Below are 26,632 nucleotides of genomic sequence, written 5' to 3'. Positions count from 1 at the left end.
TTGTCCTCCGTTATTAATACTAATGTGAATTCTGGAGGATTGTATGTCAGAGTCTTGAAAATGACTGCACTTGTTGACTCAATATTTTGCCACGTTTGCTTCTCCGAATAAACTACAGCTTTCCGTTCCTGTTGCATTCAGATTTGCCATTTATTTATACCCAGAGGCTCTGTTTACCCAGACAGTAAGCTAAATTGAGGTTTGGATAAGTTTCTTTGCTATGGTAGTAACTGAGTCAGTGAGTTTAGTTTTACGCCGCTTTTAGCAATATTCCAGCAATATCAGGGCGGGAGACACCAGAAATGGGCTTCACACATTTTACCCATCTGAGAAATCGAACCCGGGTCTTCGGCGTGACGAGCGCACGCTTTAACCACTAGGCTACCCCACCACCCCCTTTGCTATGGTAACATACTGATGAAAAGTATGGGGTGGTTCGATACTTTAGTCAATGTAGATATATTTCAGCTACACCATGGCCTCTTAGCGCAATGTTGGAAAAACGCTCAAGTGATCCATGTCTCAGACTTTAACCACTGCGACTAAATCCACGAGCAAGGGTATTCTGTTTTACAGTTAGACTTTACATAGTCGAGCTGAACTCTGAATTCGAAAATGACACGGCGCTTAGGCTACTCGGTGACATGTTTCGCGGCAATGACAATTGTATGGAGGTCAAGGACAACAAACCGGAAGTGACTGTATATGCACTGGTTTATTTACAGACATGAAGACAACAAGCAACGGCACAGCACAAACTGCTGAAATAGACTACACTGATGATTATGCGGCATGGAATCATTAAAGTCTACATAGGCGGATCCAGAGGTGGGGTGCAGGGGTGCGCACCCCCCTTTTGTCCTGAAAGTTTATTAAATGACCATTGAAACTCGGGTGAAAAGAAGTGTGCACCCCTCCTTTTCTCAATAGCGTGCACCCCCCCCCTTTCTCAAAAAGCTGTATCCGCCCCTGGTCTATTTGCAGTGGTGTGCTTGAAACACATAATTGAAACACAAATTCATAATTCTAGCGACAATTCAGTCTCGGTCGCTGTTATAGGTGGGGAGATATGATATATATCATTTTAGTGATGGGGACATTATTATTCGATGTGTGTGTGTGTGTGTGTGTGTGTGTGTGTGTGTGTGTGTGTGTGTGTGTGTGTGTGTGTGTTATATAATGTACAATCTGAGATGTTAGTTAGATATGGTATGTATTATCTAAAAAAAGAGATGTGGGAAGAGAGGTAGGACGAAATAACAATTCTCTGAAAGGTCAGGTAAATATATGTAACCTCCAAATGGTAGGAAGACGGTTGTATCCTGCATTGTCTGAGAAGAAAGTTGATTAACATCTAAGAGACCGGGATTATATTATTGTTTATCGTCTGAGGCGTGGGAAGATATTTGGTACATATGTTTTGACACACGGGGAAGATATGGTATTTGTTTCGTCTGGGAGCTAGAGAGTATACGCAATCTCATCTGTATGACATATGATATTGATATCATTTGAGACGTTTTTGCAGTCAGTGCATATATTGAGGGTATGATGTTCACGCAAGAACACCGACCATCAAGTATATTGTTTCTATGTTTAACCCATATGCAAATTACTTTGCACGGAGTGATATATGACTAATTCAAAGAACTGAAGCGTGTATAATTGAGCGAATGTTGTGTATTGTAGTGGACTGTGTTATAAATATAAATGTAGTCTACAACAGCACCACAGAAACTGAAAAAATACCACAAGAGCCTGACGTATCATCAGCAATAGGCGTACAACACATCACAGGGTGCACACTCATAAAATACACTATGAATTTCACAAATGACAAAATAAATAATAAATATCATCTACATAAGTTGTACATACATAACGTAAATAGTGAGTGGAAAGATATGACAGCCTGAACTTGCGCATTTTTTAAATACCTGCAAGAACAATAAATACTGCTTATTTCCACATTATTTCCTCATCCCCGACAGAGGGCGCATGCGTAGAAAAACTGTTTTCGTGACAGCAGGTCATAATTGTCATTACTTATGAGTGGTCATCTTTACGAAATATGAGACTAATATGAGAGCATGGATAACAACATTACGTGTCAGGGAAAGGGCGATCTATAATGTCTTTGTGACGTCATTTCACTTAAAACATGATGACGTAAATGATAAATTATACTGCCCATGTGACGTCATGTTACCAAGCAATGACGACATCAAAACATGTAACAAAGACTCCGTCGCGACTCGACAAGAGTACCCAACATGGACACACAATACTACATACACCTTTGACAGTGGTAGTGATTGAAATACTATACAATAAATATTGTAAAATAAATACTGTATGTAATACTGTACAATACATATGTCAAGCTGCTGTCATGAGGGCAGGTTACGATTAGAAATATTCATATTGCACATCATTATGACGTCATACCACATGATTAATGCCTGTCCTTGACCCAGAGCGGATGAGACGGGCTAGCTCGCCTGAGTATGTGTCGTCGAAGGGAATTGTCTATTTTGTAGGAGGTGAGCCCCAGTAGCTGGACAACTAATGAGAAGCTGAAGACCCCAGCCACCACATAGCAGATGGCGTCACTGTTCGCCAACAGGTACACTGACGTCAGGAATGAATACCATACGGTGTTCATGATCACCATGGTGACCACGCACTTGTCTCGCAACTGCTTGAGATTATGCCTCAGAGACTCCTCATCCTTCCCACAATTCACGTTCTTGCCGAGGAGGGACTTCCGGAGCTTTTCCCAGAAGCGTCTCTCTGGTTCTGACGTGAGGGGCAGCACGTCGCTGGCCTTCATGGTGAATGGTTGGCAGGTTTCTGGAACAAATATGTTCTTTATGACAACGGGTTGAAGAACAAGTGAGCAAATAATATTCAAAGGCGGGGTTTTGGGACGGAATATTGATTTCAGTCTAAGTTTCAATAAATGCAATATTCGTTTCTGAAAGAAGCAGCTAAAATCCTTATTGGCCAATTACTGAGAAACCTGAGATACAAATTTGTATATTCGATCATTTTTAACAGCACCAAAACTCCCTCCAAGCCCCAACATAGCCAATCATGGGTGGCTAACGCCTTAGGGCCCTGATTTAGTGAGTGAGTGAATATGGTGTTACGCCGCGTTTAGCACTGTTCCAGTAATATCACGGCGGGGGACACCAGAACTAGGCTTCAAAAAATGTGCATATGTGGGGAATCGAACCCGGATCTTTGGCGTGACGGGCAACGCTTTAACCACTAGCTACCCCACCGCACCACTAGGGCCCTGAAGGATTATAGTTCGTCTCAAACAATGTTTGGGAACACCAAAGGGCTTTTAAAAATTGTAGCCTGTCACATACTTTTCATACCACTGCCAATGCCAGCTGGAAGCACAGGCCCTCGTGTCTTTGCGAGGATTACATTTTTTTTCAAATACATAAAAGTTTGAGATGACCCCCGACTCGAAAAGCTTCACAGTACAATACATAATGACAAGGCCGGACACTTCGGTGCACCCCACCCGCTTGCTTTTCCGATCGCCACGCTACCATCGCATGCAATCGATTAAAACTTTATGTAAACATAATCGTGGATGATTGGCCTATCGAGCACCACTATGACACCTACCAATTCTTTATTGTTATTTCTGCAAGTCGATTGAAACCCGATTTCGACTTTCAACTAAACAATCTTGACACAAATGGATGACGATATATCCGCACAAAAGGGGTGTGTGGTCGAAGCAAGCCCTCTGATTGGTCAACGCCTGTAAATATTGCACATTCTTTATAAATTAGCGGGAATTTTACTTTCATGGACTGCTTTGACTTGGAAATGTAAGATTCTTTTTTCTAGCAATGGCTTCCGAAAAGACAACATCAGGTGTAAACGTCTCCTTAACAAGCATCAACCAACCGGAGGGCTTGCTTCGACCACACCCGTCTTGTGCGGATATATCATCGGATATTTTGAGTCGGGGATCATCTCAAAAATAATATTTTTAAAATCTCTTATCCTCGCAAAGACACGAGGGCCTGTGGCTGGGAGTGAGTGAGTCAAGGACTTACCTCGCATCAGCGTTATTTTCAGCCATATAGAGACTATAGTCAGTGGGAGTTGTTGACATTAATCTTTCCCGCTTTCCAGTTTATTTAGGAACGTGTTGTTGTATCCAAAAATATTTAGACTATTTTTACCTTCCTCTCTTGTTGGTTTTTCCTGTTTCTTATCACAGCAGTACTCCCCAGCGGTCGACTGTTGGGAAAACCAGAAGTGACGTCATACACAAGTTACTTCAGTGTTGGACAAAGGCGAAAGGCACGAAAAACACATAATATACTACTCACCCTTTCACAGATGACATTATTTTAAAATATTCACTTGACAAATTTCATTATCATTAGGGATGAGACGGGTAGGAAAAAAAGGAATCGAGTACCCGCATGTACTTACCCGAATCGGAATCGAGTACCCGGAAATGTAAGGAATAAAGCGCTTCTGTCAATTTTCTGAATATCCATTCACGAGTTGACAGAGATTTTTTATAGAAAAACTTGAAATGATTTCAATAAGACACTGAAAGTGAACATAGGTTATTTACTTTACGTCTGTTTAACCAGGTAGACTATATGTGTTGTAGATTATCCCTGGTTTAACCAATATAGAGAGTAATACCATTGCCGCTGTTACTGTAACTTGCCTCCTGACTGCTCATGCTCAGATATATTACAGTTGTTAATAATAACCTCCATTAATCGGACAATACCAATGATGCAAATGTTTGTTACGTCAATAATGAAAAAGACAAGTTATTGTCTGCCCTAGACATTAAGGAGTTCTCTCCTTTTCCGGGTACTCGATTCCTAGAAATAGGACTCGATTCCAGCTGTACCCGACCCGGATTCGAGTACCCGAGTACCCGCCCCAGCCCTAATTATCAGTTGTGTGGATTGTGGGAGGATAAGGTTCGTGTGTTTGTTGTATAACGCCACAATCAGCAATTTCCAGCTATATGACTTTGGTCTGTAAATAATCGAGTCTGGACTAGATAATCCAGTCATCAACAGTATGAGCAAACTGAAGTTGAAGCAGCCTACGTAAATAACTCGAGTTATCCGAAGTTCGACACAGACGCATAATGATGATGACATATCGAATGCGCAGGGATTTTTATTTCGAGACAACCGTAGGGAGTGAGTTTAGTTTTACGCCGCACTCAGCAATATTTCAGCTACATGTTGGCGATCTGTACATAATCGAGTCTGGACCAGACAATCCAGTGGTCAACATCATGAGCATCAATCTACGAATTGGGATCCGATGACATGTGTCAACCAAGTCAGCGTGCCTGACATGTGATCGTTAGTCGCCTAGCATGTGTTACTGAAGATCAGTTCTAACCCGGATCTTCACGAGAACGTAGGTTCGACATATGGAAGCTGGACGTAGCGTTGTTAGACTGTGCGCCTACCAGTAGAAAGAGTAAGTAATCTGTATCTTTATCATTTTACAAACGTTTCACGTTTCCCAACATTTAGAACGAGGAAGCAAACACGGAAGAACTGCAATAATAAATCCTGGTGGCTCTCCAGTATCGCTTGACAGATTACACGACTACTTCGCTTTTGGCCCTCGCGGAGATCCTCCAATTGGTCTTCATTGGAGACGACAAATGAGATCAGATGACCTCGCTGACTTGGTTACGTTGACACATGTCATCGTATCCCAACTGCGTAATAACCCGTGAAGATCCGAGTTACAACTGGTCTTCAGTAACCCATGTTTGTCGTAAGAGGTGACTAACGGGATCGGCTGGTCAGGCTCGCTGACTTGGTTGATGCATGTCATCGTATCCCAATTGCGTAAATGGAAGCTCATGCTGTTAATCACTGGATTGCCTGGTCCAGACTCGATTATTTACAGACCGCCGCCAAATAGCTGGAATATTGCGGCGTGAAGGAACAAACCAAACCTACTGCATAGATCGATGGGCATGATGTTGTCAGTCACTGAATTGTCTGGTCCAGACATGATTATTTATAGATCTTTTATATATAGGTGGATTACTGGTTATTTCCGCGTTAAACAACAAACAAACAAATATTGATGACATCATGCACATAGTAACATAACGTTTTTGAAAACCTGTTTAACAATGTTCACAAGTGGTTTGGTGACAGTGGTGGTTTTACCTCTTCTCGAGTCCCCCATGACTGGTCGACCATGTTGGACACGGCATAGATGGGGAGGATGATGAACATGGCGGGGAAGATGAAGGCGTACACGATGCCGTACACAAGGTTGAGCCACTCCCCGGGATGGATGAGGGCAGCGTAGATTGTCCCGCCGATGAGGAGCGGCACGAGGAAGTAGGGACGAAACTCGACATGACCTCTCGCCATATCTGTCGACCACAGAGGAAAATGAGCATATCTTGAAATTTAAGATCATTCACAAAACCATTTTAGACAAGACAGTCAGTATTTATACTTCTCAACAACACAGACCTCAAAGATAGACCACGGCAACAGGTGATCCAAATCATAACAGAGGTAAACAAACACAAAGTTGTTAGTTTGAGATTTGTGAGTTAGTGAGTGAGTATAGTTTTGTACCGGTCTTTCAGCAATGTGAGGTGAGGTGAGGTGGAATTGGGTTTAACGTCGTGCTTGAGAATATTTCGCTCATATGACGACGTGCATGCGTGTGTATGGGTATGTGCGGCTGCTTGTACTAGCCCAGACTTAAGCTGGTTTTATAGTGCTAGCCCACTGAGATACCACGCCGCAGTGAAGCATGAATACCCCACTCAGACACATTATACTGACTCCGAGCCGACCAGTCCTTGTTGTACTCATTAATGCAGAGAACCAGGCAGGGACCAACAAGTACCATATATTAACGTCTTTTGGTATGACGCGGTCGGGGATTTCAGCAATGTCATCGCTTATAATGTATGTGAGTGAATATGGTTTTGAGCCGCTTTTAGCAATAATTCAGCAATACCACGGTGAGGTATACCAGGGAAGAACTTCTAACATTGTAACTAGGTGCGAAATTGGACCTGGGTTTTGTAAAACGTATGAGGTTCACGCAGTTTTGTTGTGAGTGAGATATGTTTAGCATCGCTTGACGAGTATTTCAGTCATATCAGGGTGTGTCAGAGTAAAGAACTCGTTTTATCACTTAAAGTGGGAAGGCTTTGGATCTTCAAACAAGAACTATAAGCATTTACTGATCTTCAAGTGCGTTATCAGTGATCATTATACATGTAATTGGTTTTGTTGTTTAACGCCGCGCTCAGCAGTATTCCAGCTATAATATTATTATGGCGGTCTGTCAATAATAGAGTCTGGACCAGGCAATCCAGTGATCAACAGCATGAACATCGATCTACGCAATCCGGATACGATGGTATGTGTCAACCAAGTCAGCGAGCCTGACCACCCGTTCCCGTTAGTCGCCTGTTACGACAAGCATGGGTTGCTGAAGGCCCGTTCTAACTCGGATCTTCACGGGCCTGTTTTATCAGGATATTCTAACACAATAAGTGTACATGAAGAGGAACCATTTTTATGGCTAGACAACTTCTTACTTGCAATAACGATATTAGTATCTACACCGAAACGACACATCTAAAGAAGTGGTCTATATCCATAAAAAGTGTTCCTGTTCATCATACCGGCTACTACAAGAGGAAACTAAGTGCACATTGAAGTCTCCAAGTTCATCCTTCAACATATTCTACAAGATCTCCATGAAAACTACAAATATGCTGTTTTGGCTACTCTTAAAATTCCTCTAATATCCGTGAGGTTAATAGTATCACTGTACCTTCTTGGATGTTGATAACCATATAAGCAATAAAACCTGCACTTATAGCTATCATGAAGGTCGCAACAGACAGGAGGAAGGTCAAGGTCACGATGTTCTGCATCCGCTTGCTGCAGGCACAGCAGACGACAGTGTAGAAGATGATGAACAGGAACGCAAAGGGCGCGGACCAGATGAGAGGGAGTCCGAAGATGATCTCACTGGCGACGCACAGGACGATGAGGGTTGTCGCCGGGGAAAGAAGGACCCACAGGAACATCTGCAAGAGTGACAGGATGAAGATGGCGGAGAAGGCTGCGTTCCGGCGTACAAGATCAGACAGGGACTGGAAGATGAGAACCATGTTCGAGAGCTCCGAGAGCACCCATCGTCGACGTTGGCGAAGGAATTCTGTAAAGGACTCGGGGCAGTGGGTAGAGTTCCTGCAGTTGTCGATGTACTCGAGTTTCCATCCCCTCATCATCATGAGTGTACACAGCCATCGGTCCTCACCTGGGGAACACAGAAGGAACATGGAGATGTGATAGTGGTTACCTGAAATGGGGCCTTAACCTGGCGTACGTGTGCGTGCCTTGCTTTATCCTCTTAATGCAGAGTGAGAATGGTTTTACGGCGCTTTTAGCAACATTCCAGCAATATCACGGCGGGGGACAGCAGAAATGGCCTCCACACATTGTACCCATGTGGGGAATCACCGCCCCTCTTAATGCAGAGCGTCTGCTATATGGAACCACAAACCTTAATCTTTTCGGCAGACACTGTGTCCTCTCCTTCTGCAGATGTGATCACAAGTACTGGTGATGTTCCTCATACGTTTATAGCGACAATTCGTTCACAATACCAAAGACATCCACGTAATGAACAAACATGAACCGATAACAATTTCAGCAGTCCCTTAGAGTGCCCTTAACCTGCTTTACTTCGGAGACACGCACACTATGTTGTCAAGGCTATGGGGATATTTAATAACGGTAAATCGAATTTAGAACCGAACGCGCAGTTGCCTCCCTTGTAAAGTCCATTTTAGTCACATGTTTGATTTTCGACTTTCAATGGTAGGTGCAAAGTGAAGGAGAACTACTCACCATGGTCCTTGACGAGAGCGTCGAAGGCCGAGCAGCTGGGCTCGGAGAACGTGCTCATAACGTCAGCCAATGCCTGGCCTCGATACAGACTGAAACATCCGGGACAGCACGTGACGGAACCGATTATATTCTGGGAGGCCTTCACCAGCCAGAAATCTGTCGCCATAAAACAAAAGTATCCCAGAAAGTTGGCAAAAACAATATATCTCCAACATTTTTCATCATGAAACAACAGATCTCTACAATTGTCAACGTAATATAAACATTCATCTCAAATACCTGCCACCATTAAACAAACAACCGTGGTTTTAACAGACATCAAGGAGAGTCTGTGATCCAGGATCTGTTCCATTTTTGGTCAAGTTCCAGGCATTTATACTGACTGACTGAGTTTGGCTTAACGCCGCTTTTAGCAATATTGCAGCAACATCATGGCGGGGGACACCAGAACCCGGGTCTTCGGCGTGACGAGCCAACGCTTTAACCACTAGACTACCCCACCGCCCCCAGGCAATTATAGCCCTAGTGCGACCAGAAATGGGCTTCTTCCTCTGTACCCATGTGATGAATGAGCCCGTAACAAGCGATAACATCCACCGCAGCTGACCTACCTACCGCTCCCCCCTGTAAGAACCGATTTGTAGTTTTCATGGTTCAGTTTCACTAAGTGATCTTAGCGCTCAGTGATTCTTACACTTATACAAAGCAGGGACCAGGGCCTAGATTAGCACTAAGATAGTCGTAAGTTAATGTTAATGTATGGCACTTACGACTATCTTAGCGCTAAGAGAGCTTCGAAAATCTACGCCCAGGGAGCCGATCCACAAAGCGTTCGTAACGTTACGACCTGTCGTAACTCTACAGTTTATCATAGGCTTACGAACGACGTAGCTCTACGAACTTTTTGTGGATCGCAACCCAGGTCCTCATGATTAAGTATGTAACGATGTCTAAATCTCAAGCTATCTTAAACAAAGTATTGTAAATACCACATACCTTTGGCGTATTCAAACTTTTGGTACCAAACAACAGGATTAAAACCCCCGGTGGGTACAGTACGCCCACAGGCAGCCCCAAGCGACTGGTCCCTGTCACAGAGGTCGAGCAGTGCCCGCACACTCTTAGCCTTGAACTGGGTGTCTGCGTCCGTGGCCAACACGTACACGTCGTCCTGTTTACTGAGGCCCTGGTTGCCGGCGATGGTGAAGAGAGAAGTCTCGTGAGAACCCTCCTCAGCTACGAGGCCATTGCTACGCCATCTCCCTTGCTGTCCACGTCCTGGTTGGAAGTAGAACAAGTCTGGCGGGAGATACACCCGATGTCCGCCATCTTGTTTATCAGCTCGTCTGGCCAGTTCCGCCTTCAGCACGTTCTTGACCATCTCATTTCCGATGTCCTTCGTACATGGCACCTTGGGGTGGGTTTTGGGCGGCAGTTTTTTGTAAGAGAACAAATCCGAATCATCACTATCAGTCCCCTCGCTGGTGAAGCAGGACGCAGTGCTCTCCCTTGATACCGTATAAGCCTCTGACGCCTCCGTTGATGTGTCGCTTCCACTGTCGTCGAAGTCAGTGCTACTGGATGGATGTCTGTGAGAGCTTTCTTTCTCTTTGAGATATTTGTATAAGTTCGCACGGTAGTCTTCCTGTCCACTGTATTTCAATCCTGTGGCGAAAGTGTCGAAATTTCCACTTGAAGTCAGGTCAATGTCCTTAGGACCTGGTGGGCTGCTGGAGTTGAAACCACATCGGTATTTGAGGATGTAATTCATATACATGACCTGACTCCATCGTTTCTTGACCTTGAACAGCTCCCCGTTCTTGATGTGGACGTAGACGGGGAAGTTCTGGTCGTAGATGCAGTGGAACTGGAATCCATAAGGCGTCTTGTAGCAGTTCAAGTCTGGATAGGACAGATGGAACACCTCTATGAGCAGGCTCAGCAACTGACAAGCGAAGGAGTTGTATTGGCCTTTCTCGATGGCGTTGTCAAGGAACACGTGTGCCTCCACCGAAACGTCGTTCAGGACGTTGGTGGACACCATCTTCTTTAAACTGTTGAGATAACGTTTCATTTCGGTTCTCGTTTCCCGGAACATTGTCGTACAGACGAAAACTGTTTTATGTTTGCCTTGTTTGACTGTGGTTTGGGTAAATCTGTCTCTTGAACCAATCCCTTTGTGGCTGTAGTTAAGTATGAGAGATTGTTCCAAGAACATTGCATTCCAGGTAAATCCGAAAAAGTTTTCTGAGAAAGGTCGGAGAAGGTCTGTCGGTGATTCAATGATGTTCAGAGCTGGGATTATGTATGGAACAATCCAGACAAGGAAGGCTAAAACTGTCGCAGACCATGTAGCAAGGTCCATGCCAGACAATTCCCATATAGCCTCAGTTGAAACATCCCCCCACAAAATGGTGGCTGCTCCGTAAGTGAGAAGAGGAGCAAGGAGGGACGGTAGCCAGACACCCGGTGTCGTGAGGGATACTTTAGATGCGACGTTCATGATGGCCAGGGCAGACATCCCTGTTATAACAGTCACTAACATCGGCAGCCAGATTCTGTAATCTGTTGTGTTTGCAAATCCTACGCTCAGGAACTGGTACATGTCTTCGCGGAATGCTTTCAAGTTGAACGCCATCAGGCCTGTGAGGGTTATGGGTATTGACACAATCTTGAGGCAGTTGTAGGCTAACGTCGCCTTCCAGTTACGCTGCCCCGACGAGCAGACGATAATCTCCTGCACGCGGGGGGTCCAGGCGGTCGAGAGCACGAGGAGAATTATGGGTAGGGCCACGCAGTGTCGGAGATGCATGTTGAAAGGAGACCACAGGTAGATGAAGGCAGAGATGAGGGCAGGGGCCCAGAAAGTGTATGTGCATAGGGTCACGTGCAGGCACTGGGTGAGGATGCGCACGAACTTCTTGCTGCTGGACTTTGTGGATGTCGTCATCTAAAACACACCCGGTCATAACAAAATGTCACACATTTGAATGAGTGAGTGAGTTTAGTTTTACGCAGCTTTTAGCATTATTCCAGCAATATCACGGAGGGGGACACCAGAAATAGGCTTCACACATTGTACCCATGTGGGGAATCGAATCCGGGTCTTCGACGTGACGAGCGAACGCTTTAACCACTAAGCTACCCCACCGCCCCTAAGACATTTGAACTACACCGACATGCTCTGTTAAGATGGACCTGAGAGCCATGTGGTAAATGTCATTTAGCAGACATTTTTTAAGCTAAATGCTAATCGAACCAAAACGAGTCTTCCATTATCGCGCTGTTTGAGCGTCACTGGGTTTTTCTACACATCATTCTTTAAGTTTTGGGGTTTTCTTTTCTATGAGTGAGTGCGTATGTTTTTACGCCGCTTTTAGCAGTCGTCCAGCAAATCACGACGGGGGACACCATAAATGAGCTTAACACATTGTACCCATGTGGGGATTCAAACCCGGTAGGTCGGCGTGACGAGCAAACTCTTCAGCCACAAGGCTACGCACCGTCCCTCTGTTCTATGATACTCTATGCATTAAGCATGTAAACCGGCTGTATCACGGCGGTCTGATAAAAGAGTCTGAACAAATCAGGACAGTGATCAGTATCTTTAGCATCGATTCACTCAATTTGGCACGATGCCATGCATCAGCTAAATCAGTAAGCCTCTTGCAAGCATGGGTTGCTTAAGACAAATTCTATTACCACTACTCATCTAAAAGTGTTCTCATACGAGTCATTACTAGAGGCCAAAACTCCGAATTACTGAACAGAAAGCTAATGTAATTGTTTCGAATATAAATCACGAGTTACATTTGATCGTCCAGTTTTTGGTTGTCGTTCAATGGCTACCTTTAACATCCACGAATTCTCGGAACTTTCTGCATCCCCATTGAAACATATTTACGAAAAAGAGTAAAGGTTAAAGAAAGAGGATGCATATATCAACTCAATAATAACGCAGGATACTTGAACTTGAAGTACACAAAGCGCGTTATAACGAGGTAGTACCTTCATATTGTGTGCAGCCTTGACAATGAGCGGTATAGTGAAGACAGCGGATGGAAGGAAGAGAAAAATTGGTTCCGGAAGAACGAGAGAGATTTCGGATGCGAAGATACAGACGGCAACCGTCTCTATGACTCCTCCAAGGATCCCCTGAAATAACACAAACACATACAATACAAGGGGGTATCAATGGAAATGGGGGAGGGGGGGGGGGTTTGACTGGGTGGAGATGGCCGGAAGGGACTGGATTGAGAGGGGGTTACAGCGAAACTGGGCTGTTCCTCGAGAATTGTTTTTCATGTTCAGATTTCCATTGTTTATCAAAACTACCGGTTCATGATATTACCGTCTCTTTATGTCCGATTTCTGTATTCTGTGATGTTGTGAGGAAATAGGGATATCTGTTCCCTGGAGTAAGGACAACCAAAGCACCGCACTTTCCGAGAACCATGAATACGTATCTCGTTAATGAACAATATGAAGTGATTTCATGAGATTCATAGCTAAATATGAAAAAATGTTAAATACTGAAAAGGTAGAGTGTCCCGAAGTAATTTATCTGCCAAATATTTTGTTGGTAACACTTGGTGATATTATGTTTGGCTACACTAAAACATGTGTATTTAAGGTTTGTTGCCATGGAAATTAATTATGGATTAATGATGAGTTGAATATTGCTTCACTAACATTGCGACGTGCATGCACGTGTGTGTTGCGGGCAATTTACGCCTGATATTACAAGTGAGTGAGTATGGTTTTGCGCCACTTTTAGCAACGTTTGGTCTATAACATGGACACCAAAAATAGAGCTGAACACATTGTACCCATGTTTGAGCGAGAGGAGTTTAGTTTTACGCCACACTTAGCAATATTCCAGCTATATGGCGGCGGTCTGTAAATAATCGAGTCTGGACCAGACAGCCCAGTGATCAATAGCATGAGCATCGGTCTGCGCAATTGGGAACCGATGACATGTGTCAACCAAGCCAGCGAGCCTGACCACCCGATCCCGTTAGTCACCTCTTACGACAAGCATGGGTTACTGAATGTACATTCCTACCCGGACCTTTACGGTCGTACCCATGTTTGAAATCAATCTTGAGCCTTTGGCGAATACTTTAAATATTATGGCAACATCCCAACCCCGTATTTGCAAAATACGCTTCCCAGTCTATTGTTTGTATTTGTACAGATATAAGGACATGACTAGAATTAGGTAATTGTTCAAAATGGCGTTAAACCAAACTCACTTTCAGAGGACTTAAACATTTTTGTATGTTGATATACTACCCTTCAAAAGTTTAGACTCACTTAAAGCACTCACTCATGTTATGTGTATATATGTGGTTACATCGAAGATGAATTTGTCCACTAACTTGAGGGATCCAACTGCAAACCTTATGCAGATGAATTGCACGAGGATTATGCATGGAATTGCTGAAAAGCATGCAAATATCGTGCATGTGAACAGCTGCGTGTTGGTGTTAAGTTTTGTTAAGAATTCGCAAATGTTCACTGAGTTTATTCATTTATTGAACTCATGACAATTATCTTTTCAACGTTATGACTTTGTTTTACAATACATCAGTTCATGTGTAAACAGTGTGGAATATTTTGCAAGTTCTAGTTTAGAACAGTTGACTGAAGTAAGTAGCTACATTTATACTAGTGAGTCTAAACTTTTGATGGGTAGTATATATTCATAATAGTGTCAGATTTAATGTTTAAATATCTGACATCAATACTTTGTGTGTGTGTGTGTGTGTCCCATTTCCCTCGCATTTTGCACCTTCGTCCTTAAATAAGCTCTGTTTCAGCACTTTTCAACCCACAAAATCCCTCATCCTCTATACCGAGATAATTGATACACCAGCCTAATGACGAAATTAGCTGCTTGTTGAAGGGCACTGCAGCGGTGACCTAATGAGGCCTTACCATGTAGATGTGACCAGGGCGGGGCATCTTCTTCTTGTGGGCGGAGCTTATAAAGGGAGTGTTCCATATTATGTAAATGAAGTTGGTCACGTGGGGTACGACTAGCATCACACAGATGAGAATGTACCTAAAAAAATAGACACAATGTAGCCATGAACTATAACTGACGTGGAGGCATATCCATACAAAGAATGTATTATTACAAATAGGCGAATACAGAAATAAAAATTTGCATCAATGCAATAAAGAAAACGACATAGAAATGTATTAACTATATTCCCATTCTCTTGTTTCCGTCCAGTTTCAACTTCCGTTGGTGGAGATACACATCTTTACAACGAATATATTCCGAAGATACGTGCATATTAATTTTATTGCATCAATGCAAAATTAAGAACTATTAATTCAAATTTGTTCCCCTTTCTTTAAGTTGAAGCTTCCATTTGGTTTTCACCATTTTTAGGTAAGATTCAGAGATCACAGAATACTCTGAAAACATGGATGCTTCTTTTTCAATATGCTTATACCATACTGCATTATCGGGCGATAACATTCTGACAATGGCAGTCGTTAAGCTCAAGCCCTTATAACTCCACTCCAACCTGATAATAAGTAAGGGTGTGGCCAATACAAACATTAAAAAAAACGCATGCTTTTATTGTCGCGCATAGTGACTCTTCTTCCATCCCATAATACACAGCGCTCACGAACTGCACATGATTCATATCACCACACAACTATTGTTATCAGTAAAAAGTTAACACCGAGCGTACGACGAGGCGTCAGATCTGTGATGGATTTGCACAATTACTGCAATACTTAAAAGTGTTTCCGAAAGTCGTCCCGGTTTTCTACGAATCGGACCACATGTATATTTCAGTAACGGCAGATGCTGCAGAGAGAGCATGACTCACCACGTGGCTGGGTGGATCTGCTCATACTTGTATAGCCGCAGGATCCACAGCATCGACACCTTGCCGGAAGTGAGCACGGCCACCATCAGGATGAAGAGCCAGACGGAAACCGCCGACTGCATAAAACATCAAACATAGATTGTTGGGTTAGAAGGAAGATGAAGATAACATCAATGTCGCTATTGAAACTGTTTACTTCCATCGTAATGCCCGTAGGTCATTCATTTCATACTTAAACGTATAGAGTTAAGGCTGGAGATTCATCAAAATTCAATAAAAATCCCAGATAAATGCCGCAAGAGGTTCGTAGATCATCATCGATTATCAATGGTATTTTCTCTCCATTCTATTAAGTCTAGGAGTGGTGGGGTAGCCTAGTGGTTAAAGCGTTCGTTCGTCACGCCGAAGGCCCGGGTTCGATTCCCAACATGGGTACAATGTGTGAAATCCATTTCTGGTGCCCCGCCGTGATATTGCTGGAATATTGCTAAAAGCGGCGTAAAAACTGAACTAACTCACTCACTCACTCACTCACCCTCGATAACCGAGGATGTTAGTAGGACAATATTACGAACAAATGTTGAATCTGTCTTCGCGAATAAACAGTATTTATTAGTTTATCAATGCATTGTACTCACCAGCCATTTTATATTATGGCTCACAGAACTTGTTGCCATAGCAACACGTAGATAGCTAGTTTACCAAATCAACAGTTCTGCAACAAAAGAAATGAAATACATAGGGTATAACCCGTGAACTCATGCAAGGAAGCGAATCCGGGTATTGAGTGTTACTGGTAAACATTGTACCCACAGGGCCACGTCACCGCCCAGAAAAAGTGGTCACGTGACCTTTGGTTATGGAAACTTTTGCAACAATCAGTGTGAAATAGAATACACCAAGCTGACTACATTGTGTGAGTGAGTGAATGCTGATTGAAGCTTCAGTCGTCAGTTTTCTGGTTATATGACGACAGCATGCAAATAACTGAGTCTGGACCAGACACACCAGTGCCGGAAATCGTTGCGACATTGTGTGATATCGGAACACGGCGACGCCGAGGCTGTCACGAAACATGAACAACCAATACAGCACAAGATGTTATAGGACAGCTTTGTATTTAAAGCGTTCGCTCGTCACGCCGAAAGCCCAGGTTCGATTCCCCACTCGGTTACAATGTGAGAAGCCCATTTTATTTGTGCCCCGCCGTAATATTGCTAGAATATTGCATAAAAGTAAAACCCAACTCACTCACTCCCTCACTCACTCACCCACTCAGATCGTACAACAAGCAAGAGATACCACAGCCGTGTTCGACCGAGCGTAAGAATGTCTCCCACTTGCATCAAGCTGGTGTGACGCAGCTTAAATACTGTTCTAAGAGTCGTTAAATTCACTCACTCACTCACTCACTCACTCACTCACCGACGCTGAAAAAATGTCAATGTGAAAATGAAAGAAATAGCTACATCATAGCTACAAGAAACTTTCTTCCATGTTATATATTTTTCCAAGAAGGTAAAGAACAGCCCGTTGTTTCATATCACCATTCTAAATCTACCTTGCTATGAGTGAGTTTCGTTTTACGCCGCTTCTAGCAATATTCCAGCAATGTCACGGCGGGGCTTTAACCACATGAGAAATTAACTATAGACAAATGAAAAGAATAGGTATCCGTAAGCTTTTCCTCATGTTATGTAGGGCGGTGGAGTAGCCTAGTGGTTAAAGCGTTCGCTCGTCACGCAGTCTCCCGGGTTTGATTCCCCCCGCAAGGTTATTACCGGAATATTGCTAAAAGCGGCGTAAAACTAAACTCACTCACTCATGTTATGAATATTATAACCATCTAACACTTGTTATAACCATATATAACCTCCCCTTCGTTGTCAACAGTTATCTCATTCTGGCCGGAAGGTTAGTGGAGGAGGGCAACGATTGACTGACGAATGACGGAGTAACCGCAGATGACTAACGGTGGCAAACTATTGTCAAATCTGCTTGTTCACGGCTCGAAGGTCACAGCAACTTGTCGTTGGTGCGTAATTGCCACTTCGTACACTCACCTGCCACCTACCGGTAATTTCAGCGGAACATGCTATGTCCCAAACACATGAGGAATTTACAACGCTACTACACATTTACTATGTACCGTCCAACATTCTTGAATTTGAGTTAGACCCATTCTCCCAGAAAAAAGGATATCTGTGCTCTTCACACATTGGCATTAAAAGCTGACATTATTAACTTGACGGGAGGTGGGGTTGAAGCGTTAACTCGTCACGCCGGAGATCCGGGTTTAATTTCCCACATGGGTACAATATGTGAAACGTTTTTCCGGTGTCCCCCACCGTGATATTACTGGAATATTGCTGAAAGCGGCGTAAAACTAATCTCACTAACTGGAAATACGAACTCAGGACGTAATCGTGATGTTTGGCCACATCAATCGCTGCCCCAATGCTCCTGTGTTTGTGGGTTAGTATTTCTCAACGTTCAGAGTGAGAATTCAATCGACAAACCCCTATTCCGTAGCAACGACTGTACGATTCGGACTGTATCATGATTATGTGTTTTTCAATCACTATCTAATAGTGATGATACCAGGTGTTCGCAATAGGTGTGCAAAAGTGCCCCTTGGTGGCACCCATCACAAACACACGCAAAGTCAAGTCAACAACTAACTTGAAAACAAAACCGTGCTGCAGTGGTTAGAGCGTCCGCCCGAAGAACGGAAGGTCGCGGGTTCGATCCCCGGCCACGTCATACCAAAAGACGTTAAAATATGGTACTTGCTCCCTGCCTGGCGCTCGGCATTAATGGGTACAACAAGGACTGGTCGGCTCGGTGACAGTATAATGTGTCTTAGTGGGATATTCATGCCTAACTGCGGCATAGTATCTCAGTGAGCTTGCACTATCAAACCAGCTTAAGTCTGGGATAGTACAGAAACTCACTCACTCACTGGGCTATTACAAGCAGCCACACATGCACATGCATGCACGTCGTCATATGAGCGAAATATTCCTGTGTGAATAGTGTGACGTAATCTCCATTTCACCTCCCATCACCTCACTTGAAACCCTAAAACTGGAACATATTATACAAGCTAATCGGACAAAATTATTTCCCTCACACGTCTACCACTAAACATTTTGAAAGCTTTACAGAGGCCTTGAGTTTAGTAAACTCACCAAACAACCTTTAAGCACGAATAGTGTGATGCTCTTTGAAAGCTTGGGAGAATCCTCTAAATTCCTCTAAGAATAAGTGAATCGGTGAATGTTGTCATCCACGGGAAATACCCGGATCGCATCCGAGATAGTCCGAAACTTCCTGGAGGGCGGGTCGATGTTCGAACCCGGACAGCAGCATAACATAAGACGTTAAAAGATATTACTTACTTTTTGTTGACCTGCCTTGCAACCGGAATTTAAGATTATACCACAAAGACAGTGCTGTTTAGAGTCAGTGTACATTGTCTGAGTGTGGTGTACACGTTAAACTGCGACATGGCATGCACGTCACTATGTAAGTGAATCTTGACAACGACTTTAAAACCATTTAACTTTTTTCTTCAGTTGGGGTGGTTTGGAAGTCTAGTGGTTAAAGCGTTAGCTGGTCACGCCGAAGACCCGGGTTCGCTTCCCCACAAGGGTACAAGGTGTGAAGCCCATTTCTGGTGTCCCTCGCCGTGATATTGCTGGCATATTGCTAAAAGCGGCGTAAAACTAAACTCACTCACTCACTTGATGAACATAGGCTGATTTCAAACAATGCCACGTGCCTGAGGAGACAGCCCTAACATCTACTAGGGTTTCGTGTCTTGCTGGTCGTAGGAGGTGACTTCATGAACTGGATGTCAGACGCGTTTCCCAAAGGCGAGCATTGTTGCCAATGGATAGCCACTGGATTGTCTGGTACACCCACGATTATTAACAGGCAATCGGCATATATATCGGAATATTGCTGAGTGTGGCGTTAAAACACAGTGTGAACAGCGGCATTTCGTCCTATTCTGTACTCAGCTAAGATGTAATTTCGATAGAGATAAAGTATCTAGCACCAAGAATTCCAAATACTATGAAATATGGAGAGGATACTACACAACCTTCCGTGTAATACCATTTTATCAAACGAGTTGGAGTTACACTCCAACGTAAATTAACAGAAACTGCCTACAATGTGATGACTATCAGCTTTCCGCGAGTCAGTCAAGGTCTAATACCGTTGTGACAGAGGTATAACTATAAACCATTGTGACGTCATACGTCTAGCGGTATTACACTAGTGTAGTGGTTCGCTCGTCACGCCTAAAAAACGGGTTTGATTCGCCACATGAGTTCAATGTGTGAAGCCCATGAAACTGTTCGGATGTCCTCCGCCATGATATTGCTGGAATGTTGCTAAACGCGGCGTAAAACTATACTCACTCACTACAGTTTACTACACAAAGGGGGCGGTGAGGTAGCCTAGTGGTTAAAGCGTTGGCTCGTCACGCCGAAGACCCGTGTTCGAATCCCCACATGGATACAATGTGTGAAGCCCATTTCTGGTGTCCCCCGCCGTGATGTTGCTGGAATATTGCTAAAAGCGGCGTAAAACCAAACTCAGTCAGTCAGTCAGTACTACACAAAGACAATATCTCTGTTAGACATGCCAATACATTTTACGCCTTGACCACGGTTGGCACCAACTCCTGGTGCATAGCCTCACTGTGACCACATTTGGTAATGATGATGCATTCACAACGGCCACCAAATTTCGTTAAATGGGAGTGAGTAAATATGGTTTTACGCCGCCTGTAGCAATATTTATCTAATTCGGCTTCCAAATTTTTACCCGTGTGGGGAAACGAAGCAAGGCCGCGTGGCCACAGGGCCAACCCATCCCATGCTTTACCCAGAACCACTGTATCAGAGAGGTGACTCTCGTGCTCTGTAGGGTAAGCGAGGACGGTTGTCAACCAGGAAGATTGACAAATGCTGTGATCCACTGGAGAAGTAAACATTAATCTGGACAAGATATTTTACAAAAATATACCTATATGGAATATGAAATGCCAGTCTCTTATTGTTTTTGTTACGTAAATGAAAGACGAACTCACAAAGCTGTCGAAAATAGTATAAAAAGACCTTGAAGTTTGTCTTACCTGAAACTACAAGCGTCGAATCCTGTTAATGCAATTAGTGCCACAGTATCTAATTGCAATGTAATTGTTGGATCAAATACATATGCAAATATCAACATCAGAACTATGTATATATGATCATACAGTAAAATATCACTTAATATTTAAGCAAGTTATAACATTAATAAATATATAAATAATAATGTTGATAAATATAAAATTATCAACGTATATGTGAGAAATAACTGACCAACCTTGAAAACGGTAATGTTCCGGGGAATTTCAAACAAGACTAAGTTATACCCAGTGTTAAGCCGACGCCTTATATACCACCAAGAATAGCTCGTCATCCCCAAATATTACACTTTCAGCCTAAAGAGGTCGCTCATTACTTCAAAAGGACAAATCGGACAGAATCAAGCCCGTAAGTGTGTATCTAAGTGTTGACAGACGTGTTAAATCTCTAAGAAAAAAGCTGTATAACATTTTATTAACAAAGGGAACCCAACACACTGGACGAGGATAAGCTGTCGACCCTGCGTTAAAGCGCTACAAGACTCGGGATGGTTTCAATATTTGCTGTGGATCCGTCAAAAGCCTCATACTCCCGTATGTGTCTTGCTCCGCGGGACTAAACCCCGACCAAGTCACACACCTCGTGTTAGCGTGAGGCTAGTTTGTTTGTATACCATCTAAACCTTTGTCTAGTGGTTAACCGACGAGCGTTCAGATACCTTCCTATGGGGGATTGATGCTTATTGACTTAAAAAATAATCCACACATACTTAAACTGATGGGTAAATATGTCAAGTTTCTTCACCACTATACGTTTACGCTTTACTACGACGGTATTTGCGAACACGTGGGGCTGTCGTGGAGTTAATGCATAGACACAATGGGACACGCCAGGGCTGTGTTCTACAACCATGGTTATTCTGCACGGAAATAGTAATACGCCCGTCTGTACATATGGGCCATAAGAAAACATTTTTATTTTCCCCATTGTTCCTTTTCGAGAGAAACAAACACAACACTCTTCTTTATAGAGACAAACAAAGATAAACCCCGAATTTTAGAGAATTCCTTGGAAGTGTAAATATGTTCCATGATGCTGGCATTGTATGTTTTATGCCTATCTCAGTCGTAGGTGTTTGCGTTGTAAAGCAATCCTTAATTTGTGCGCTTTATGGCCTGCGAACAGACAATAGTCCACACTGTGTGTGTGTGTGTGTGTGTGTGTGTGTGTGTGTGTGTGTGTGTGTGTGTGTGTGTCTGTGTGTGTGTGTGTGTGTGTGTGTGTGTGTGTGTGTGTGTGTGTGTATGTGTCTGTCTGTCTGCGCTTATGTGGGTGCGTGCGTGTGATTCTGTCTGTGTGCCAAGGCACAAGCCAGTGTAAGTAGTGTGTTATGATTAGTACTGTAGTAAGATATAATTAAACAAAGCCAACACATTTTATTAACAGGGACGGTGGGGTAGCCTAATGGTTAAAGCGTTGGCTCGTCACGCCGAAGACCCGGGTTCGAATCCCCACATGGGTACAAGGTGTGAAGCCCATTTCTGGCGTCCCCCGCCGTGATGTTGCTGGAATATTGCTAAAAGCGGCGTAAAACCAAACTCAGTCAGTCAGTCATTTTATTAACAAAACAGCATGTATTGAATTTAATATGGCCTCTCATGAAGATATGGAATGATGTGCAAATCAGTCTGAATTATATATATATTAGTGAGATCCATACAGTTCGTTGATGGTCTGCTGTAGCTCTGAGGTGTCTACTGTTCATGGCTGTTATACCTGTGACATGCAGATTGTTCATGGTCTGTTATACCTGTGACATGCTGATTGTTTATAGGTCGTTATACCTGTTACATGCAGATTGTTCATGGACTGTTATACCTGTGACATGCAGATTGTTCATGGGTCTTTATACCTATGACATGCTGATTGTTTATAGGTTGTTATACCTGTGACATGCTGATTTTTCATGAACTGTTATACCTGTGACATGCTGATTTTTCATGAACTGTTATACCTGTGACATGCTGATTGTTTATAGGTCGTTATGCCTGTGACATGCAGATTGCTCATGAACTGTTATACCTGTGACATGCAGATTGTTTATATGTCGTTATACCTGTGACATGCTGATTGTTTATAGGTCGTTATGCCTGTGACATGCAGATTGTTCATGAACTGTTATACCCTGATATATGCTGATAGTTCAAGTATGTTATACCTGTGTCACGTAGATTGTTCATGGATCGTTATACCTGTGACATGCTGATTGTTCATGGTGCGTTATACCTGTGCATGCTGATTGTTCATGGTGCGTTATACCTGTGCATGCTGATTGTTTATAGGTCGTTATACCCGTGGCATGCTGATTGTTCATGGTCTGTTATACCTGTGACATGCTGATTGTTCATAGTCTGTTATACCTGTGACATGCTGATTGTTTATAAGTCGTTATACCCGTGATATGCTGATTGTTCATGGATCGTTATACCTGTGACATACTGATTGTTCATAGTCTGTTATACCTGTGACATGCTGATTGTTTATAGTCTGTTATACCTGTGACATGCTGATTGTTTATAAGTCGTTATACCCGTGACATGCTGATTGTTCAAGTATGTTATACCTGTGTCACGTAGATTGTTCATGGGTCGTTATACCTGTGACATGCTGATTGTTCAAGTATGTTATACCTGTGTCACGTAGATTGTTCATGGATCGTTATACCTGACATGCTGATTGTTCATAGTCTGTTATACCTGTGACATGCTGATTGTTCAAGTATGTTATACCTGTGTCATTCATGGATCGTTACATATGCTGATTGTTCATACCTGTGACATGCTGATTGTTTATAGTCTGTTATACCTGTGACATGCTGATTGTTTATAAGTCGTTATACCCGTGACATGCTGATTGTTCAAGTATGTTATACCTGTGTCACGTAGATTGTTCATGGGTCGTTATACCTGTGACATGCTGATTGTTCAAGTATGTTATACCTGTGTCACGTAGATTGTTCATGGATCGTTATACCTGTGACATACTGATTGTTCATTGTTTATAAGTGTTATACCCATGATATGTTGAATGTTCAAGTATGTTATACCTGATTGTTGTTCATGGGTCGTTATACCCGTGACATGCTGATAGTTCATCTGTTATACCTGTGACATGCTGATTGTTTATAAGTCGTTATACCCGTGATCACGTAGATTGTTCATGGGTCGTTATACCTGTGACATGCTGATTGTTCAAGTATGTTATACCTGTGTCACGTAGATTGTTCATGGGTCGTTATACCTGTGACATGCTGATTGTTCAAGTATGTTATACCTGTGTCACGTAGATTGTTCATGGATCGTTATACCCGTGACATGCTGATTGTTCAAGTATGTTATACCTGTGTCACGTAGATTGTTCATGGGTCGTTATACCTGTGACATGCTGATTGTTCAAGTATGTTATACCTGTGTCACGTAGATTGTTCATGGATCGTTATACCTGTGACATGCTGAACGTTCATAGTCTGTTATACCTGTGACATGCTGATTGTTTATAAGTCGTTATACCCATGATATGTTGATTGTTCAAGTATGTTATACCTGTGTCACGTAGATTGTTCATGGGTCGTTATACCTGTGACATGCTGATAGTTCATGAGCTCTTATACCTATGAAATGCAGATTGTTCATGGGCTGTTATGCCTGTGACATGCTGAATAATCATGGGCCGTTATACCTGTGACACGCTGATTGTACATGGAATATTATACATGTGACAACTCTGTTCATGGGCCGTTTTAACTCAGACATGTCAGATTGATTATGGACTTTCGTAGTTATGTCATGTCTGATGGTTTATGCTGTTTTGTATTTTAATCAGGTGGCGTGGTTCGTAAACTGTTTTAGTTTGATAATAGCTTGTCTAATGAGACAACTTCTGGTGTCCCCTCCGGGATATTGCCAGAATACTGCTAAAAGCGGCGTAATACAATACTCACTCACTCTAATGAGACATCATCGGCAGAATCCCTCAAGGGATTTGATCATAATTGTACCTCCCCAGTATTAACTCCATTTTGAGCCTTACCGAAATACGTGCTCACGGAGAACCTAGAATAGGAACGCTGTGTATTCACCATTCTAACTCTTGAATTCAGAGAGCTTACGCTTAAAACAACTGTGGTTTGCTGTCGTTCTGGATTCTCGCAATACCTCCAAGAAGTGTATCATCAAAATGCCATAATTCTGTCCTATTGTCGGTTTATCGGATTCCACTTTTAATTCCCGCAGTGGTACAGTTTCCGAGCGTTGTGTCCAGGGATAATGACTAATTGCGCATCATCACACTGTAGCGACTACGTGACATCATTCCTGTACACACCGTACCTGTATAAACTGTTTGTGTTTAGACCTACATTATAATACTACTGATAGTTGCCATGGCATGTGTGTATGATGTGGCTTTTAGTCATTCCAACAATTCTACAAATCTAATATGAAATAATAGTTGTAAGAGGTTTAAAAAATAAGTCTGTGTTTTTGCACCGTAGAATGTGCCAATCGTCCGACTCTTAACATCCAGCCGCACCCTCGGCAAAACTGGGTCACGTGACCTGTAAGTAAATATAGTGTACCTGTGATGCAACTGCGGTTTACATGTGTGTATATAAGTCATGTATAGGTAAATATGTTCATTAGTTCTACAAATATTTTGTTGACAGCAGTTGTTGACAGAATGGCTAGATAATACAACAGCTTTACCAGACTATACACGTGTGTAATAGCGACGATGTCCACGTTTTAACGTGTGTACATAATTTCAGGGCGTGATGATAAGTTAATCTGTGTAATAAGTCATGTTTTTCTTTAAATATTATGTGGAAGGTCGTGGTTCGATCTCCGTGAGCGTTATAACTAAAGATGTTAAAAGATGTTGTTTGTTGTTACCCTGCCTGGCGCATGGCTGATGGACATGGGTCGGGTTTATTTTTATTTTTGTTTTTTGGTCCCGGGTATGTGTTGTAAAGCTGTATACTTTACTCGATGCATGGGAGGACCTACGGTTATAACGAACAAGACGATGAAGACACTGGGCATTCACTTGGTCATTTTCTACAGGTGATGCCGTGTAGTGAGTGAGTGAGTTTAGTTTTACGCCGCACTCAGCAATATTCCAGGTATATGGTGGTAGTGCAGTACAAGGACCTACGGTTATAACGAACAAGACTTGTTTATGAATTAGCATAAAGGAAGACACTGCGCATTCATTTGGTCATTTTCTAAAGGTCATGCTGTGTAAGGGACTGACCATGTCATATCTTGCGGATGGGACATTTTGGAGGGGCTTGACCTTTTTACTGGACCTGGATGTTTTGAAACTACATTTACAAAATCAGATATATATTTTGAAGCTACATTTACAAAATCAGATATATATTTTGAAAACTACATTTACAAAATCAGATGTATATCTTGAAGCTACATTTACAAAATCAGATATATATTTTGAAGCTACATTTACAAAATCAGATATATATTTTGAAGCTACATTTACAAAATCAGATATATATCTTGAAGCTACATTTACAAAATCAGATATATATCTTGAAAACTACATTTACAAAATCAGATGTATATCTTGAAGCTACATTTACAAAATCAGATATATATTTTGAAGCTACATTTACAAAATCAGA

At 42.7% G+C, this 26,632-nt stretch overlaps 1 protein-coding gene and 1 long non-coding RNA gene across 2 annotated transcripts in view; one reads left to right on the top strand and one right to left on the bottom strand.

The window, feature by feature from the left end:
• Window positions 1–975: 975 nt before the first annotated feature.
• On the bottom strand, window positions 976–13,392 carry LOC124269549. Its single transcript, XM_046704579.1, has 8 exons — window positions 13,288–13,392; window positions 12,945–13,091; window positions 9,933–11,886; window positions 8,937–9,092; window positions 7,852–8,343; window positions 6,210–6,421; window positions 4,215–4,272; window positions 976–2,853 (listed from the first exon to the last, which is right to left on the bottom strand). Exons 1-8 carry the CDS (start codon window positions 13,390–13,392, stop codon window positions 2,456–2,458), a joined length of 3,522 nt encoding a protein of 1,173 aa, XP_046560535.1. The 3' UTR covers window positions 976–2,455.
• A 490-nt stretch (window positions 13,393–13,882) lies between these two features.
• Window positions 13,883–26,632, top strand: part of LOC124269552 — a 16,880-nt gene continuing 4,130 nt past the window's right edge. Inside the window, exons 1-2 of the long non-coding RNA XR_006896534.1 lie at window positions 13,883–14,014; window positions 16,606–16,611. This is a non-coding gene — a long non-coding RNA (uncharacterized LOC124269552). The remainder of the gene's footprint in view (window positions 14,015–16,605; window positions 16,612–26,632) is intronic.

This window comes from Haliotis rubra, unplaced genomic scaffold (assembly GCF_003918875.1).
Source record: "Haliotis rubra isolate DU_JTF1 unplaced genomic scaffold, ASM391887v1 Scf1455, whole genome shotgun sequence".
Taxonomy (NCBI): Eukaryota; Metazoa; Mollusca; class Gastropoda; order Lepetellida; family Haliotidae; genus Haliotis; species Haliotis rubra.
The sequence above is the reverse complement of the archived record's forward strand: the minus strand, read 5'-3'. Positions and strand labels throughout refer to the sequence as shown.